Source organism: Eimeria tenella, genomic scaffold (genome assembly GCF_000499545.2).
Source record: "Eimeria tenella Houghton genomic scaffold, Eth_scaff25, whole genome shotgun sequence".
Lineage (NCBI taxonomy): Eukaryota > Apicomplexa > Conoidasida > Eucoccidiorida > Eimeriidae > Eimeria > Eimeria tenella.
This window is the reverse complement of record NW_013542365.1, coordinates 40,618-56,801: the sequence shown is the minus strand read 5'-3', so window position 1 is coordinate 56,801 and position 16,184 is coordinate 40,618. Positions and strand designations below refer to the sequence as shown.

The following is a 16,184-nucleotide window of genomic DNA, read 5'->3' as shown; positions in this document are numbered from 1 at the left end:
GGGGCCCCGGGGGCCCCCAGGGGGCATCCCGTGGGGGCCCCTCCCCATGGGGCCCCCCATGCGGCCTGGCCCCAGCACAATGGGGGGGGAGTGCTGCTGCTGCCCCGGGGGGGCCCCCGGGGGCCCCAGGGGGCCCCCCGGGGAGGCCCCGGGGGGCCCCAGGGGGCCCCCCGGGGACATCCCCGGGGGAGGGGTATAGCCCTGCGAACTGGGGGAGGCCCCCATTGGGCTGCCGGGGTAGGGGGGCCCCCCGGGGCCCCCGGGGCCCCCGGGGGCCCCCGAAGGACCCCCCTGGGGGTGGGTACGGGGCCCGTCGGGGGCCCCTAGACCCGACTTGTCTCCTGTTAGTTCATCCATCATTCTGCGGTATTCCTGAAGAAGCAAAAGAAGAAAGTATTTCAACAAGAAATTGCATGCATGCATGCATGCATGCATGCATGCAGCAATTGAGGCTATGCATGCATGCATGCATGCATGCATTTGTCTCAATCGCTGCTTCAAAAAACAAAGTCGTGCATGCAGGACACCCCACAAACAGCAGCTACATATTGGGGTTTGCATAAATGGAAGGCAACTCGCTGCTGCTGCTGCTGCTGCTGCTGTTGTTGCTGCTGCTGCTGTTTCTGCTGCTGCTACTTCTACTACTACTTCTGCTGCCGCTGCTGCCACAGCTGCAGCTGCTACCACTACCACTGCTACTACTACTACTGTTGCTGCTGCTGCTGCTGCTGCTGCTGCTGCTGCGGCTCACCATGTCAATTCTGTAGCTGTCTGCGCCGCTGCGCATTGGCGGTCGCATGCCCATAGGCGGGGGAGGGGGGGGCCTCCCTCTTGCTGCTGCTGCTGCTGCTGTTCCTGCTGCTGCTGCTGCTCCGTCGCCCCGCCGCATTTTGCAGTCCATCGTCACGTGGCCCAGGTCCCCGCAAATGGCGCAGCGCTGCAGCAGCAAAATGCATGCAAAATGCATGCAAAACGCATGCAAAATGCATGCAAAACGCATGCAAAACGCATGCGAAACGCATGCAAGACCCCAAAATGGCCCAAAAGCGCATGCAGACGCAGACGTACAAACCCTAAACCCTAAACCCTAAACCCTAACATGTATGAAGTATCTGTGGAAGCTTGAAGCCTCTCCTGGAAGACGAAACGCAAGCACTGTTTAGAATTGACCTCAACTAAATAAATGCAGCAAAATAAAATAAATTGGAGTGATTAAATAATTAAACGTTAAAGAATGAAATAATTGCAAAATAAATAAAAGAAATAATAAACAAGAACTTAAAAGCCTCACGACTTCCGGGCGCTTGAAAGGCTGCAGGTCCCTATTGTCCGGACACTCGTGAGCTGTAGGTACACCCCAACCCCAAGCCCCAAACCCTAAACCCCAACCCCCAAACCCTAAACCCCAACCCCCAAACCCTAAACCCCAAGCCCCAAACCCTAAACCGCAACCCCCAAACCCTAAACCCCCAACCCTAAACCCCACAGCCCAAACCCCGACCCCACCCCACCCCACCCCACCCCCAACCCCCAAACCCCAACCCCCAACCCCCAAACCCTAAACCCTAAACCCTAAACCCCAGCGCACCGAGGTGGCCGAGGGCCTGGCAAAGGGCGCATCTGCGCTGGTCCAGCTCGCCGTAGTTCACGCCGTTGACGAGGGCCAGCTGCTCGAGGCCTCTTCTTTTGAACTCCTCGTGGGCGGGGTGGAGCGGGTCCAGCAGCGGCTCCACCAGCGCCACGGCGCGCTGTACGTACACCCCGCGCCGCTGCTGCTGCTGCTGCTGCTGCTGCTGCTGCTGCTGCTGCTGCGGGGGCGGGGACGCGGTTGGCGCGCGCCGCTGCGGCGGTCTGCCGCTGCTGCTGCGCGCGCTCTGGGGCTTAGGGCTTGGGGTTGGGGTTTAGGGTTTGGGGCGGGGTTTAGGGTTTGGGGGCGGGGTTTAGGGTTTGGGGTTTAGGGCTGGGGTTACCTCCACCGCCTCGTCTGTGTCTCCCATAATGTGGACGTGCATGGGCATGCTGGCCTCCTCGTCAGTTTGGTGATCTCTCTTTCCTTCTTTCTGTTCAGAAAAAACGAATTCAACGAATTCACCCATTCACGCCTTTTGAAACCCTTGCAAAACCTCTCAAAACCCTTGCAAAAACCCCTCAAAACCCCTTCAAAACCGCCTCAAAACCCTTTCAGAGCCACCTCAAAACCCTCTCAAAACCCTTTGAAAACCCTAAGCAGAAGCTAGGGCTTGGCGTTTAGATATTCTTTTATTTAGATTTACTTATTTTACTTTATTTTTGCAAACATTTTAAATGAAAACCTGCAAATGCGGCGCTGCAGCTTCTGCGGTGTATGTACACATTAGAAGCAAATGGAACAAAAACCAACAAGCTGCCAACAATAAATAATAAATAAATAAATAAATAAATAAAAGTTAAAAAGTTGAATCTGAATTCTGCAGAAGTGCTGAACCAAGTTGAATGCGGAAGCGCCGAAGAGTGCAAACAAGAGAATAGAGATTTGCAATTATGATTCAAACAACAAAACCAATTAAATCAAATAAATTAAATTTATTTAATTAAATTAATTAAATTAATTAATTAAACGCAAACAAACCTGAGTGCCTCTCCCTCGCACCGAAATCGTGCAGCCGCTCTCCGCCTCCAGCCGCTTGTGGTTGCAGCCGCGGGGGCCGATGATAATGCCCATGAAGTTGTAGTCTGGGTACTGCACAAACAAACAAACAAATAAATAAATAATAAATAAATAAATAAATAAATAAATAAATATAATAATGGTGGACCTGTAGTGGCGATTGCGGGGGAAAGATGGCGAATTGGTTGCGAAAGAAACGGTCAAAACGAGGCTGCTGCAGCTGCTGCTGGTGCTGCAGCAGCAGCAGCAGCAGCAGCGCAGCAACCCCGACCGAGGGTCCCGTCGTCAGCAGCAGCAGCGAAGCAGCAGCACCCCTGTCGCCCCTCTCAGCAGCAGCATCAGCACCAGCAGCAGCAACAGCAGCACCCCGTCCGCTTCTCATAAGCAGCAATAGCAGCAGCAGCAGCAACAGCAGCAGCAACACGAACAGCAGCAGCACCCCAGCAGCAGCAGCAGCACCGTCGCCAGCAGCAGCAGGACCCGCGCTCTCAGCAGCAGCAGCAGCAGCAGCAGCAGCAGGACCTTTTCGTGGGGGAACTCGATTCTGCGTATCTTCTTGGCGGGCCTGAAGTCGGGGGGCGCGACGAAACCCTTGAGGGAGCCGAGCATGAACTCGAGCAGGCTCTGCTGCTCCGCCAGCATGGCGGCCTTCGCGCGGGCCTCGCGGGTGTTGACGCGGCCGCCGTTTTTGTCGTAGACGGGCGCTGGAGAGGCCGGCCGGATGTCCGCGTCGCCGAGTTCGAGGCGACTTTGCTGCAGCTTTCTGGAGAGCTCTTCGAGGCGCTGTTCGCGCAGAAAGCGGTCCACCTGCAGCGGCGTCATGCCGATCGGCAGGTCCACGAACGGCGGCGGCAAAAACGGCTTGTCCTGCGCGGAAACGCCCGATCTCGCCCCCATTCACCTCCAAATTCAGTTTTTAATTCATTTTCCGCTTTTATTTCCACTTTCCTCCGCCCAAATCCGCGGATTCCCGCGCTTTCCGCCGCGCGCCCCGCGCGCCCCTCGGGTGTACGTGCACCCCAACTTGAACTTGCAACTTCCCACGCCAAACCCTCCAATTCAACCTTTTGCGTGCAAATTAACTCTTTTATTATTTCTTTTCACTTTAATTCGATATTTCCGAAACTTTCAACGAACTCGGCCCTTCAAACTCCACAAATCGATGCAGCTTCGACGCCCACAGGCACTGACACCGCCCAGTGGCCACAGACGCGCCAGGCAGTTCAAAATTACATTCACTAACATTCATTCAGGCTAATTAAATTAAATTCAAATTCACTAATTGCAACTAATTACAGCTAATTACAAGTAATTACAAGTAATTACAAGTAACTACATGTAATTACAAGTAATTACAAGTAATTACAAGTAATTACAAGTAACTACATGTAATTACAAGTAACTACATGTAATTACAAGTAACTGCATGTAATTACAAGTAAGTACAAGTAATCAAAAGTAATTACAATTAGTTGAGATTAAAAAGAATAATGAAAATGGAGGAATAATAATAAAATGAATCGGGAAAAAGGGGAAAAACGAGAACAAACGGCAACAAAGGAAAACAAACGACAACACAAAAGAGTAAAGAATAAAAACGAAATAAAAAATAAAAAACAAAAACTAAACAGAATAAAACTGAGAGATGGCAAAGAGCCCCAAAAGATATTAACACGCAATTAATGGCATAAATGGCATTAAAATGGCATTAAAATGGCACTAAAATGGCATTAAAATGGCGCCAAAGGGGCACTAAAATGGCAACAAGTAGCAGGAAAATGGCATTTGCACAGCATTAATGGCATTAACGTTATTAATGGCATAAATGGCATTAAAATGGCATTAAATGGCATTAAAATGGCATTAAATGGCATTAAAATGGCATTAAATGGCATTAAATGGCATTAAATGGCTACCGTTTCGGAGCCCCAGCGGCTGCCTTCTGCTGCTTTCTTTCTTTCCCAACGAGACTTCCGGCCTTTCTCTTTGTGGCTGAGCGCCGCCTCGAGCGGCACCAGCGCCATCAGCTGCTCCATCGACATCTTTGCTGCTGCTGCTGCTGCTGCTGCTGCTGCTGCTGCTGCGGGTGCTGCTGCTGCTGCTGCGGGTGCAGCGGCGCGGGAGACGCGGCGGAGGCGCGCGCAGCTCGGAGGGGGGCCCCAACTACCAGTGCTGCTGCGGCTGCTGCTGCTGCTGCTGCTGCTGCTGCTGCTGCTGCTGCTGCTGCTGCTAGGGCGGCGGGTGCTGCTGCTGCGGCCGCGGCGCAGCGGCTGCCCAGCTGGAGTGTACAGACAGCAGAAAGAAGAAGCAGCAGCAAAAAAGAAAAGCGAAAAGACGAAAGGAAAACCCCGAAAGAGCCCCTAGGGGCCCCTCACTGCAGCAGCAACAAACCCTCCCTTTGGTTGCTGAGGCGCTGCTGCTGCTGCTGCTGCAGCAGCCGGCGTTCGCAATTTCCTGAGTTTAGGAGCTTCTGAAAGCGAAGCAAAAAGAAAATGTCAAAAAGAAGAAACGGGAATTGCGGGAACTCGAAAAGGAGCCCCAGGGCCCCAGCAGCAGCAGCAGCAGCTGCTGCTGCTGCTGCTGCTGCTGCTCTTCCGCAGCAAACGGCGCCCGCGGGGGCACTCAGGAAGACCCTTTGGGGATTTTGCTGTGAAATAAAATACCATTTGGGGCCTCTTGAACGCAAGTGTGGCCCTGGGGGCCCCCCTTTCCTCTGCGAAGCTGCATGCAGCGAGTCCGTGGCGCTTTCGAGAGCTGCTGGCGGGAACTGGAGCTTTAAGTTCAAAAAGCTTTTCAAATTCTTTTTAATTTTAAAGAAATGTGACGCTCCAGGGTGGCGGTGGTTGGCGGCGGCGGCAGTTGGGGTGTACGTACAGCTCGGGCGGCGGCGCCGCGGGAAACCTCCGCGTCAGTGGCGGCCGATCTCGCCTCAAAACAATTCTTTTTGCCTCCCCGTTTTGTTTTTTGCAATTGAAATTGTTTTTTTCGTTCCAAAGGAGTCGATGGAGCGGCTCGAGGGCCCCGGGGAAGCCCCGGAGGAGGAACTTGAATTCCTCCGTTTCGGGTGTCTGCGCACCTTCCGCTGCGGCGCCAGCTCCGTCAACTCTCTCCTCTTCTTCGGAGACGCAGATCATCTTCTAGCTGGCGCTTCGGACAAAACTATTTACCTTTTGGGGGCGCAGCACGGAGTGCTGCATGAGTACAAAGGCAAGCAGCTCGCTGCTGCTGCTGCTGCTGCTGCTGCGCGTTGCTGCTGCAGCGGCAGGTTGCTGCTGCAGCTGCGCAGCAGCAGAGGGCCCCCTGCTGCAGCAGCAGGTCGCTGCTGCGGCTCTGCAGCAGCAGAGTGTCCCTTGCTGCTGCGGCTGCGCAGCAGCAGAGTGCCGCCCGCTGCAGCGGCAAGTTGCAGCAAGCTGCTGCTGCACTGCTTTTGTTTTGCTGTAGGAGAACACACGGGAGTTGTGGCCTGCGTTGGGGCCCATGATGAACTGACGCATCTTTTTCTTTCGGGAGGACTTGACAGAAGAGGTCAGTTGCGCGTTTAGGGTTTAGGGTTTAGGGTTTAGGGTTTAGGGTTTAGGGCTTGGGGGTTAGTTTTTGCTGCAGGTATTCTATGGGATGTGACCACTGGTCTCGCTCTTCGGCAGTTCCCGAGGACCGGTGAGTTTCAGCTGCTGCCACAGCAACACCTCTACAGCAGCACCAGCAGCAGCAGCAGTGCACTGCAGTGCACTGCAGCAAACAGCAGAAAAGGTAGCGAAAGGGTAGCGCCCAAGCCTTTCTTGTGGCGGTGGTGGACACCAGCAGCAGCAGCAGTAGCAGCAGCACCTGCTGCTGTTGCTGCTGCTGCTGCTGCTGTCTTTTCCTTTTTTTGCATTTCTCTCCAGTGAAGACCCAGTGGTGTTGCGCTATGCGGGCCACTGGCGCGCCCCCACTGCGCAGCCCCCAATCAAGCTGCTGCTGTTGCTGCTGCCGCTGCTGCTGCTGCTGCTGCTGCTGCTGCTGCTGTGCTGCAGCGCCGATAAACGCGTGCCTGCTGCGGGGCTCTCCGAGCCCGCTGAGCCACTTGGCAGCTCTGGGGGACTCCGACGGACTTGTGCGTCTTTTTGACATAAGGGGAGGGGGCCGTCGTTTCGGCTACGTGCAGGTGTTGTCGGACGCGAAAGACGCGATTTCGAGGTGGAATCCGCGCCATTTTCGAAGAATAAACCTTTAAATTAAACTTAATTGCATTTTGTTTCACTAATTTCCACTTTTTAGTCCAAAATTTCGAAGTTTCGACGCGAAATTCGCCAAAAAGTGCTTTCTGTCGAGCGGCGTGACGCCGCGGCAGTGGACGCGGAGGTGTACGTACACCGCAGATGCGCGCGTTCCGGTGCACCTCCGGCGGCCGTTTAGCCGCGCAAATTGAATATCACAACAATTTTTAAATCATTTTAATTATTGAAATTAGTTTTGAATTCGTTTTGCGTTTTTATTCTCTTCTGCAGCATCGTGGCCGCGCGAGAACGCCTCATCGTGGCTTCCCTCGACGGCTGCGTGTACACCTACGACCTGCGCAAGGGGGCTCTACATGTCGACTGCTACGGAAGTCCAATAACTTGGTGATTTTGATTCAAAATATCATTTGAGTATTGTTATTTTCATTTATTTGCATTTATTTGCATTTATTTGCATTTATTTGCATTTATTTGCACTTATTTGCACTTGTTTTCATCCATTTTTGCCTATTTTTGCATTTTTTTTCCATTTTTGCCTTCCCGCTGCTGCCGGCCAAACTCTCTGCAAACAGTCCAGTGTATCGGCACCTCGATCCAATTTGTGTCTTTTTTCTTTTCTCTTTTCTGGCCATTTTAGTTTCTGTTTTATTTCATGTAAGTCCATTTTATTATTTATTAAATTCCATCTTTTCCATAATTAAATGTTTTTGGTTTTCTTGCTTCTTTAGTCCTGTATAAGTCCCTCCTTCTCCTCCCCAAACCCTAAACCCTAGCGCCTCCATATTCCAATCCACCCATTAAATAACATGCATACATACATACATATGTATATATAAATAAGTATATATATATCTACAAGTATATATAAGAAGCACATATATATTAAATATAAATAAAAGTACGTGTTGAAGTGGGGTTTGTTGCGCTTCGCGTGCTGCTGCTGCTGCTGCTGCTGCTGCTGCAGCATGTCGCTGTCTGCGGAGGAGACTTTGCTGCTGCTGTCCTGCGTGGACGCGAGCCTGCGGCTGGCAGAAGTGACCTCGGGGGAAACTCTGCATGCGTTTTGGGGCCACTTGCATTCTTCTTGTGGGGCTTTTCGCATGCAAAGTTGCTTCTTTGCTGCTGCTCTCCCGCTGCCGCCTCCGGGCGCTGCAGCGGGGCTGTTTGCTGCAGCAGCAGCAGCAGCGCCGGACCCCGACTCGCCCCTCCAGCTCCACCTACAGCAGCAGCAGCAGCAGCAGCAGCAGCCTAAAAGGGCCTTCGATGAACTCCTCGAGGCCCTTCAAAACTCTAAATTTAAATCCAAAGGCAACTCTCTCCAGCCCCTCTTCCCTTACGTCGTTAGCGGCAGCGAAGACGGCTGCATATATTTCTGGGACGTCTTAGCAGCAGCAAGGGGGGGGCCCCCCGGGGGGCCCCCCGAGGGGCCCCCCGGGGGGCCCCCCGACTCCTGGGGGCCCCCCGGGGGCCCCCAGGGGGCCCCCCGCTTCCTGGGGGCCCTTCAAGAAGGGGTCCATGGAAAAGCCCATGAGGCCCCGGCACTTGTAGTCAAAAGCGATTTGCTGTCGCAGCGGCTGTGCACAGCAGCAACAGATGGCACAGTGAAATTGTGGCGGCAGCTCTGATTGCTGCTGCTGCTGCTGCTGCTGCTGATGCAGCAGCAGAAAAGGCAGAGAAAGCAGCAGCAGCAGCTCCCACTGGGGCTGGAGAAGACTGCTGCGTCTGGAACCAACGCAGTTAAAGACAAAAAGCTTCCCATTTAGGGGAACTGCGCAGGCCTGCGGGCCTGCTGCCGACGTTTTTAAGCGAACTTTTTCGGAATGCAACGAATTAGTCTTTTTAATTCATTAAGTTAATCTTTTTAATTCGTTGAAATAATCTTTTTAATTCAATTTATGAAGAGAAAAGGACCTTCTAAAGCCCAGATGGCCCGGTTTCAGCTGCGGGGGCCCCAGGTAGAAGCTGCACAGACACCCCAAGCTGCACACTGCTGGTGATTCAGATCTCATGTTGAATTTGAGTCGAATTGGAACTTTTTGTGCAGAAAAGGCTTCTGGAAAGTTCTTACTTTGAATTTAAAAGTTAATTAGAAGCTAAAAAACTGAAAATGGCATTTAATTTGCTGCATCGCTCCAAATGAGCGTTTCGAGCGTTGAGGTTTGCAGGTGATACCACCGATTGAGAGGATATGACGGAAACTCGGGAAAGAAGGCATTTAATTGTATTGTTATTCATTTATACTGAAAGTATTTATTTAAATGAAGTAACTATTTATTTCAAATGAATAAAAACTGGAAAAGTGGGTTTCCTCTGCGGCATGAAATCGAATGAGTGCTCGCGCAGAAGAGCGCTCGCGCAGCAGCTTCTGGAAGCCTCGTTTCCGCAGGCTTGGCCTGTAAATGCAAATGTGAACAAAATATGAAAGTCTTTTGAATTGAAATTTAATTTAATTTGAATCATATTTATTTTAAAATCAAAATGTAGCTCAAAGGAAGCTTTCTGAGGAAAGATCCTCTTGCTGCTGATGGCTGGTCAGCGGCGGCCGCCGCCGACTTGTGCCTTGTGCTGCTGCGCCTCACTCGGGATACACTGCAGCATTTTGGATCTTTTATCTTTTAAAATATGAATATTTATTTATGATTTATAAATATTAAATGAATATTTGCTTAGAGTTTTCTATTTCAGAGTTTTCAGCCTTCTTCTCGGCGGAATGGCCAGCAAGCCGCGCACGCCGCAGAGCCCTCTCGTGCGATCTTCGCTCAAAGACAGAAATAAAAAGCCCTTTTAAAGAAAAAAGCAAAACTTATGTCAACTAAACTTTACTGCTTTTATTTAAACAACTTTTTTCTCCTTTTTAACCGGATTTAAACGCCAGATCGCCTCACTTGAACGGCCTCGCCGCTGTGCTCGGTGACTCCCACGCACAGCTGCAGCTGGATGATCTGTGCTTTGCTGCCTTTGAAAAGAAACAAAATTCAGCAAATTGAAATTTCAAAAATACTTTTAAAACAAAAACTCGACCGAATTAGGGGATTTAAACGCCGGATCGCGCGTGTCTTCTGTCGTGAACCAGCAGCAGCAGCAGCAGAAGCAACAGCAGCAGAAGCAACAACAATAACACCAGCAACAGCAACAGCAGCAGCAGAAACAGCAGCAGCAGCAGCGGCAGATTTTATTCGTTTTGAGCAGCTAATTATGGGCCATGAGTTTGCTGTCGCAGTATTGGCTCTATGAGCCGAGTTGGGACCTTCAGGCCCTCTCGGCCTCCATGAGGGCCCTGCCAGCGGAGCAGCAGTTTAAGCTGCTGCTGCAGCAGCAGCAGCAGCAACAGCAGCAGCAGCAGCAGCAGCTGCGGCTGCCCTCTGCAGCACGACTGCGCAGCCTCCGAGCAGCAGCAGTGACAGCTTCTGTCATTTCCGTTTTGCTTTCCCTTGTGCGTCTTTACCTGCGCTGCTTCAGTGCTGCTGTGCCTGCCCTGTGTGCTGCCTGCACGCTGCTGCTGCTGCACAGCAGCAGCAGCAGCAGCAGCAGCAGCAAGAGATTTGCAGCAGCAAAAACCGATAAGGGTCGCCTCGTGGCTCTGGCTGGGGCTTGGGCTGTGTCTGCATTTTTGGACTTTATCGCAGCTTGCGACTATGTGCTGATTCCGGGTTCGCTGCAGCAGCAGCAGCTGCTGCTGCTGCTGCAGCAGCAGCAGCTACTGCTGCTGCTGCTGCCGCTCGCCTGCGTCTCCTTCAGCCTTTCTGCTGCTGCTGCTTCCCTCTGCTGCCTCCTTAGCTGCTGCTCTTTTATTCCTTTTAAAAACAATTTCGGCGAAGCTCAAAAAGAAGAAAAAGCTCCTCTTGTTGCTGTTGCAGTGCAGGGGGCCCTTGAGGACTGCGAAGAGCTGAGCCCCCCAGCAGCAGTAGCAGCAGCAGCAGCAGCAGCAGCTGCAGCTGGTGGGGCTTTTGTGGGCGTCCAGAGCTCGCCAGAAAGTCCTTTTAATTGTGAATCAGGTGTACGTACACCTCGGGTTTGCAGTTCAGATTTCTGCAGCGAAGAAGAAGATGGGCTTCCTGTGGTTGCTGCTGCTGGCTGCCGCGGAGGCAGCAGCAGCAGCAGCATTGAGGAAGCAGCAGCAGCAGCAGCCGCTGCTGCTGCGGAGTTTTCTTCCTGCTTCAATTCTGATAACGAAATGGACTAGTACAGTGGAGCAAAATAAGACTTCGGCAGCAGCAGCAGCAGCAGAAGCAGCAGCAGCAACAGCAGCAGGAAAGGAAGCAGCAGCGAGCAGCAGCAGCACCATTCCTCCCCGAAAAGTGCCACAGTGAAGATAGAAATATCAAAAGCAGCAGCCACTAACAAGGATCCCTTGCAGCAGCAGCAGCAGTAACAGCAGCAGACACAGAAACAACAGCAGCAGCAGCAGCAACAGCAACAATAAAAACAGACGCAGCAGCAACAGTGGCAGCTGCAACAGCAGCAGCTGCAGCAGCAGGAATGGGTTTGCTGCGTAACTGCGCGTAGCAGATGAACTCCACTACTTTATTCGTTTTATTTTTATCAAGTATATATTTTAAAAAAGAGAAAAGCAGAAAGAGCAGCAAAATTGGTTCTGAGGAGAGTGCATTCGGGTGTCATTGCAGCAGCATTCGCGTGGCGTCCACGTGTACATACACTGGAACGTATCCGGTCGATTCCATCCATTCTTTTACAATAAATATAAAACAAATCAAAAATATTAATTAAAAATATATGTGTGGTTATATTTGAGGACAAAGTGCACTCTTTGGCTTCCTTTCTAGCCACGCCACGCAGACACCTCGAGGTGTATGTACAGCTCCGCCGGTGCTCCAGCAGCAGCTACTCGGGGACAAAGACAAGTTTTAAACTGATTAAATGTATTTATTTTAGTGAAGTTGTTTAATTTATTCATTTGAAGTTCGAAACTAAATTTGAAATCCCCATAAATGCCGCTCAGTCGCGAGCGGAGCCTCGTCAGCTGTACGTACACTGGGTGTCTTGTTCGTTTTTCCGTGTTTTAAAAACCATTCTCACTTTAATTGTGATTTTTAATTAACCAAAAATCAAATTAAAAGAAGTAATATGCTTTTAATTGCGACAGGCAGGGAGACAGAGCTCACTAGACTCCTGTCTGTATAGTTCCTGCTGAGTACAGCAGCAGCAGCAAAAACAGCAGCAGCAGCGACAGTTCCAGTTCAGCTTTCTAACCTGATGAAGGCCCTTACTTGAAGTCAAATGAAAGAACTAATTGAAGAATAAAAGTAGATAAATGAAAAAGTAAACATTTATATATGTATTTATGCATATGTATTTTGAAAATAAATAAATAAAGAGCAGTTTCAAGGATCAAAAGAAGAGCAGGTCTCTTCTCTTGAGGTGTACGTACACCTCACGGTGTACGTACAGCTCGCGGTGTACGTACACCTCAAGAGAGGTTATCTCCTCTTCGGGAGTTTTCTCTGTTGGTTTGGGCTCATTTTGGGGTCTATTTGGGCCGTTTAAATGGTTTTAATTGTCATTTTTTGTTTCATTTCGTTTCATTTCGTTTTATTTCGTTTTATTTTTCATTTATTTCTTAAAATCCCGAAAACGAAGACTAAATCCCTTCACGTCCTCCGCCGCAGAAACGCTCTCCGGCACTTCGCGGCCCAGCCACAAGTCCAGCCAAGAAGTGGCCATCAGCAGCTGCTCTTCTGTCAGCTGCAAACAAATTAAATAAATAAGCAATAAATAATAATAAATAAATAATAATAAATAATAATAAAATATAATAGATAGAAAATAAATAAAATATAAACATAAACTTGTTCATTGGTGGACTGGCTGCAGTAAGGGGGCCCACACAAACGGGCAAGCAAAAAAACGGAAACAAATAAATAAACAACAAAATAATAAATGATAAATTTTAAACAATTAAAAATAAATAACAAACAATTAAAAACAAATAATAAACAATTAAAAATGAATAATAGACAACTAAAAATAAATGATAAACAATTAAAAACAAATCATAAGCAATTAAAAGTAAATGATGAACAATTAAAAGTAAATAATAAACAATTAAAAGAAAATAACAAACAGTTAAAATAAACAAATGAATAATAAACCAGCAGCACCAAAAAAGAAAAACTGAAAGAGGAAAAAATAGAAAATTAAAATGCAACAACAAAACGTCGAGGTGTATATACACCCGGGGACAAAGAAGACCCCAAGACACCCAAAAGACAAAAAGCAAATTAAAAAATTAACGAAAACGAAATAATAAAAACGAACAAATTATAAACCAACAACAAAGCGGAGCAGCAGCAGCAGCAGCAGCAGCAGCAGCAGCAGCACGTGGGAGGCCAGCCTGCGGTGCCGCAAAGTAAGAATTTAAATTTATTTTAAAGTATTTTTAAAGACGAATAAAAGACTAATTTTAAATCCCAGCTAAAGAACTAATTTAATCTAAATTATATCCTAAAGAATGAATTAAATTGGTTAAAATATATTTTTAAATTATTTAAATTAAATAAATTCTCACCAACTCTGCAGCGGCCCCTTCTGCGGCCCTCGGGGGCTCAGCTGTATCTACCCAGTGGTCTTTGGCCCTCAGCTGCAGCCGCAGCAGCTGCTCGAATGCAGCAGCAGCAGCAGCAGGAGATTCTTCTCCCGCTGCAGCAGCAGCAGCAGCAGGAGATTCTTCTCCCGCTGCAGCAGCAGCAGCAGGAGATTCTTCTCCCGCTGCAGCAGCAGCAGCAGGCCCACCGGGCGCCTCAGCCCCCGCAGCTGCACCCGCAGAAGGCGCAACCGCTGCTGCTGCTGCTGCTGCTGCTGCTGCTGGGGTGTCTGTACACCCCACGGCCGCAGGGCGGGAGGCCCTGCCCCCAAAAAGAGCCAAAGTGGGGGCTTTTAAATTTGCTGCTACAGCCAGCATATTAAACTGATGAGGAAATAAAGCAACAGCAGCATCTACAGAAGGAAGGGCAAAAAGGGGCCCCGGGGGCCCCTGGGGGCCCCCTGGGGGCTCCTGGGGGCCCCCTGGGGGCCCCCCGCGTTGGGCTGTACGTACACCTGGGCGCGCAGCAGCTCCAGCAGCAGCAGCAGCAGCGGCGTCAGCAGCAGCAGGGACCAATGATACTGCAGCACGGGCACCCGGGGCTACTGCAGCAGCAAATTCAAGAGCTGCTGCTGCTCCTCCGCCCACCCCAACGACAGCAAATGCTGCTGCTGCTTCCTGCAGCCGCAGCCACAGCAGCGCCCGGGCCACAAGCCCGTGAATGCCCAGCTGCTGGCCAGCAGCAGCAGCAGCTGCTGCTGCTGCTGCGGCTGCTGCTGCTGGTGCTGTTGCTGCTGCGGGAGTCCTCGCAGCAGCGCTCGCGCCAGAGCCTGCTGCTCCCGCTGCTTCTCCCCCTGCTGCTGCTGCTGCTGCTGCTGCTGGCAGCTCTGGCACCAACACAGCAGCGCCGCAGCTGAGGGCAATGCGGTCGGCGATGTGCCGCACACGGGCATCCCTGCAAAGGAATAAACAGCAAATAAATAAATAAATTAATAAATAATAAATAATAAATAAACAAATAAATAAGGGTAATAAATTAATTAATTAATTGAAAGAATCAATCGGCCCTTCAGAGTTCAATTTGCACTTCTGGAGAAGACCGCAGCCGAAGGCGCCGCTCCCTCTTGCTGCTGCTTTCTTTTAATTTCTTTTTTGTTTTATTTACTTTTCCAATTTTATTTATTTGAAAATTAATTTAATTAAATAAATATTTAATTTAATTTAATATCTAAATATTTAAAAGGCAAAAACTCGGCGAAGTCTTCGCCAGGCGACTACAGGCGCGAAAATGAGGTGTACATACACCTGAATATGATTCAACTTCGCGGGCACAGATGCAGATATATTTCTAAATATATATGTTTATATTTAATTATTTAATTAATATATCTAAATATAATTAATATATTTAAGATATTTAAATAATATACTTATACTTAAATGCATTTAAAACATTTTAATACATTTGTAGGGCGAAAGAAAAGCACCTGGGTTTGAGCTCTCCGGCGAGCAGAATAACAATTCTGTTTTTCTCTTTTAATTCATTTAATTCATTTAATTCATTTAATTTATTTATTTCATTTATTTCTTTTATTTCATTTATTTCTTTTCTTTCTTTTGTCTCCAATGCAAAAGATGATAAACTGCTGCGGCAGTAATAAGCAGCCCCCAGCAGCCCTGGGGGCTTCTTGCCCTCAAGAAGGCTGAAAAGAGTGAGAGGCGAAGCATCTGCTGCTGCTGCTGCTGCTGTTGCTGCTGCTGTTGCTGCTGTTGTTGTTGCTGCTGCTGCTGCTGTTGCTGCTGATTTTGCTGCTGCTGCTTGTGCTCCTGCTGCTGCGGGAGCAGCAACGCCGCGAAGGGCCGCAGCAATGCCACCGTCAGGAGCTGCAGCACCGAAATCAGCAGCAGCAGCAGCAGCAGCAGCAGGTGCTGCTTCCTGCTGCAGTAGGCAATAGGTCGTCTTCAGGTCAGCCAGCAACTGCGAAATGCTGTAAAGCTGCCTCTTAATCACAGGGGGCTCGGCTGCTGCAGCAGCAGCACCCGTGAACACCGGCGCAGCAGCAGCAGCAGCAGCAGCAGCAGTAGCAGCAGGAGTGGCAGCTGCGAGGGGCAGCAGCCTCGTCTTTGCTGCCTCGACCTCGTCATCCGTCAGCACTTGTGGAAAATAAATTATTTCTCTTCCTAATTGGTCTTGCAGCTTCACCCACTCCTCCTCTGAGGGGCCCCCCTGGCCCAGGGGGGCCCCCCCTCCGTGGGGGGCCCCCCCAACGGGGGGCCCCCAGGCGGCCCCCTCTGCCTCAGCAAGTTCAGTCAAAGAGTACTGTTCTCCATCCCAAGAGAAGCGCCGGGAAGGGGGCCTCGAATGGTCCAAAAAAGGGGGAAAAGTGGGGCCCCTGGGGCCCCCCGAGGAGGCCCAGACCCTCCGGGGGGCCCCCCTGTGGGGGGCCCCCCTGCTGGGGGGCCCCCCCCGGGGGGACCCCTCGCTGGGGGGCCCCCCTGGGAATACGGAAATGGCTTCTGCTTGCTGCTTGAGCTGCTTCAACTTCGCAATGAGCCTTTCTTTGTGCCAATTATAAGAAAATGGGGCCCCCAGGTAGCCGGAGGGCCCCCCGAGGGGCCCCCCGGGGCCCCCGGGGGCCCCCGAACCCTCTAGGGCCTCCAATTCTAAGTCTAGGAAGTCCCGTAGGGAGCGCCCCAGAGAGGCTGTGTCTGCTGCTGCTGCTGCTTGCGGGGCCAGGCCTGCTGCCTGCAGCAGCAGCGACAAGTCTGCTGCTGTCAT

The 16,184-nt window shown here is 50.5% G+C and overlaps 5 protein-coding genes across 5 annotated transcripts; 3 read left to right on the top strand and 2 right to left on the bottom strand.

Annotated features, from left to right (window-relative positions):
* Nucleotides 1-541: 541 nt before the first annotated feature.
* ETH_00024650 (zinc knuckle domain-containing protein, putative) lies at nucleotides 542-4,689 on the bottom strand (the record flags this gene model as incomplete). The annotated part of the gene is made up of 7 exons (XM_013375041.1): nucleotides 542-937; nucleotides 1,292-1,344; nucleotides 1,589-1,748; nucleotides 1,971-2,060; nucleotides 2,609-2,719; nucleotides 3,170-3,514; nucleotides 4,564-4,689. The coding sequence occupies 7 exons, from the start codon at nucleotides 4,687-4,689 to the stop codon at nucleotides 542-544; spliced, it is 1,281 nt and encodes a 426-aa protein (XP_013230495.1).
* Nucleotides 4,690-5,649: 960 nt separating this feature from the next.
* ETH_00024645 (uncharacterized protein) lies at nucleotides 5,650-8,489 on the top strand (the record flags this gene model as incomplete). The annotated part of the gene is made up of 5 exons (XM_013375040.1): nucleotides 5,650-6,172; nucleotides 6,251-6,304; nucleotides 6,661-6,823; nucleotides 7,135-7,248; nucleotides 7,829-8,489. 5 exons carry the CDS (start codon nucleotides 5,650-5,652, stop codon nucleotides 8,487-8,489), a joined length of 1,515 nt encoding a protein of 504 aa, XP_013230494.1.
* Nucleotides 8,490-9,801: 1,312 nt separating this feature from the next.
* ETH_00024640 (uncharacterized protein) lies at nucleotides 9,802-10,098 on the top strand (the record flags this gene model as incomplete). The annotated part of the gene is made up of 1 exon (XM_013375039.1): nucleotides 9,802-10,098. The coding sequence occupies one exon, from the start codon at nucleotides 9,802-9,804 to the stop codon at nucleotides 10,096-10,098; it is 297 nt and encodes a 98-aa protein (XP_013230493.1).
* An 812-nt stretch (nucleotides 10,099-10,910) lies between these two features.
* On the top strand, nucleotides 10,911-11,174 carry ETH_00024635 (uncharacterized protein; the record flags this gene model as incomplete). The annotated part of the gene is made up of 1 exon (XM_013375038.1): nucleotides 10,911-11,174. The coding sequence occupies one exon, from the start codon at nucleotides 10,911-10,913 to the stop codon at nucleotides 11,172-11,174; it is 264 nt and encodes an 87-aa protein (XP_013230492.1).
* Nucleotides 11,175-12,435: 1,261 nt separating this feature from the next.
* On the bottom strand, nucleotides 12,436-16,184 carry ETH_00024630 (uncharacterized protein; the record flags this gene model as incomplete). Its single annotated transcript, XM_013375037.1, has 4 exons — nucleotides 12,436-12,567; nucleotides 13,391-13,695; nucleotides 13,921-14,360; nucleotides 14,893-16,184. 4 exons carry the CDS (start codon nucleotides 16,182-16,184, stop codon nucleotides 12,436-12,438), a joined length of 2,169 nt encoding a protein of 722 aa, XP_013230491.1.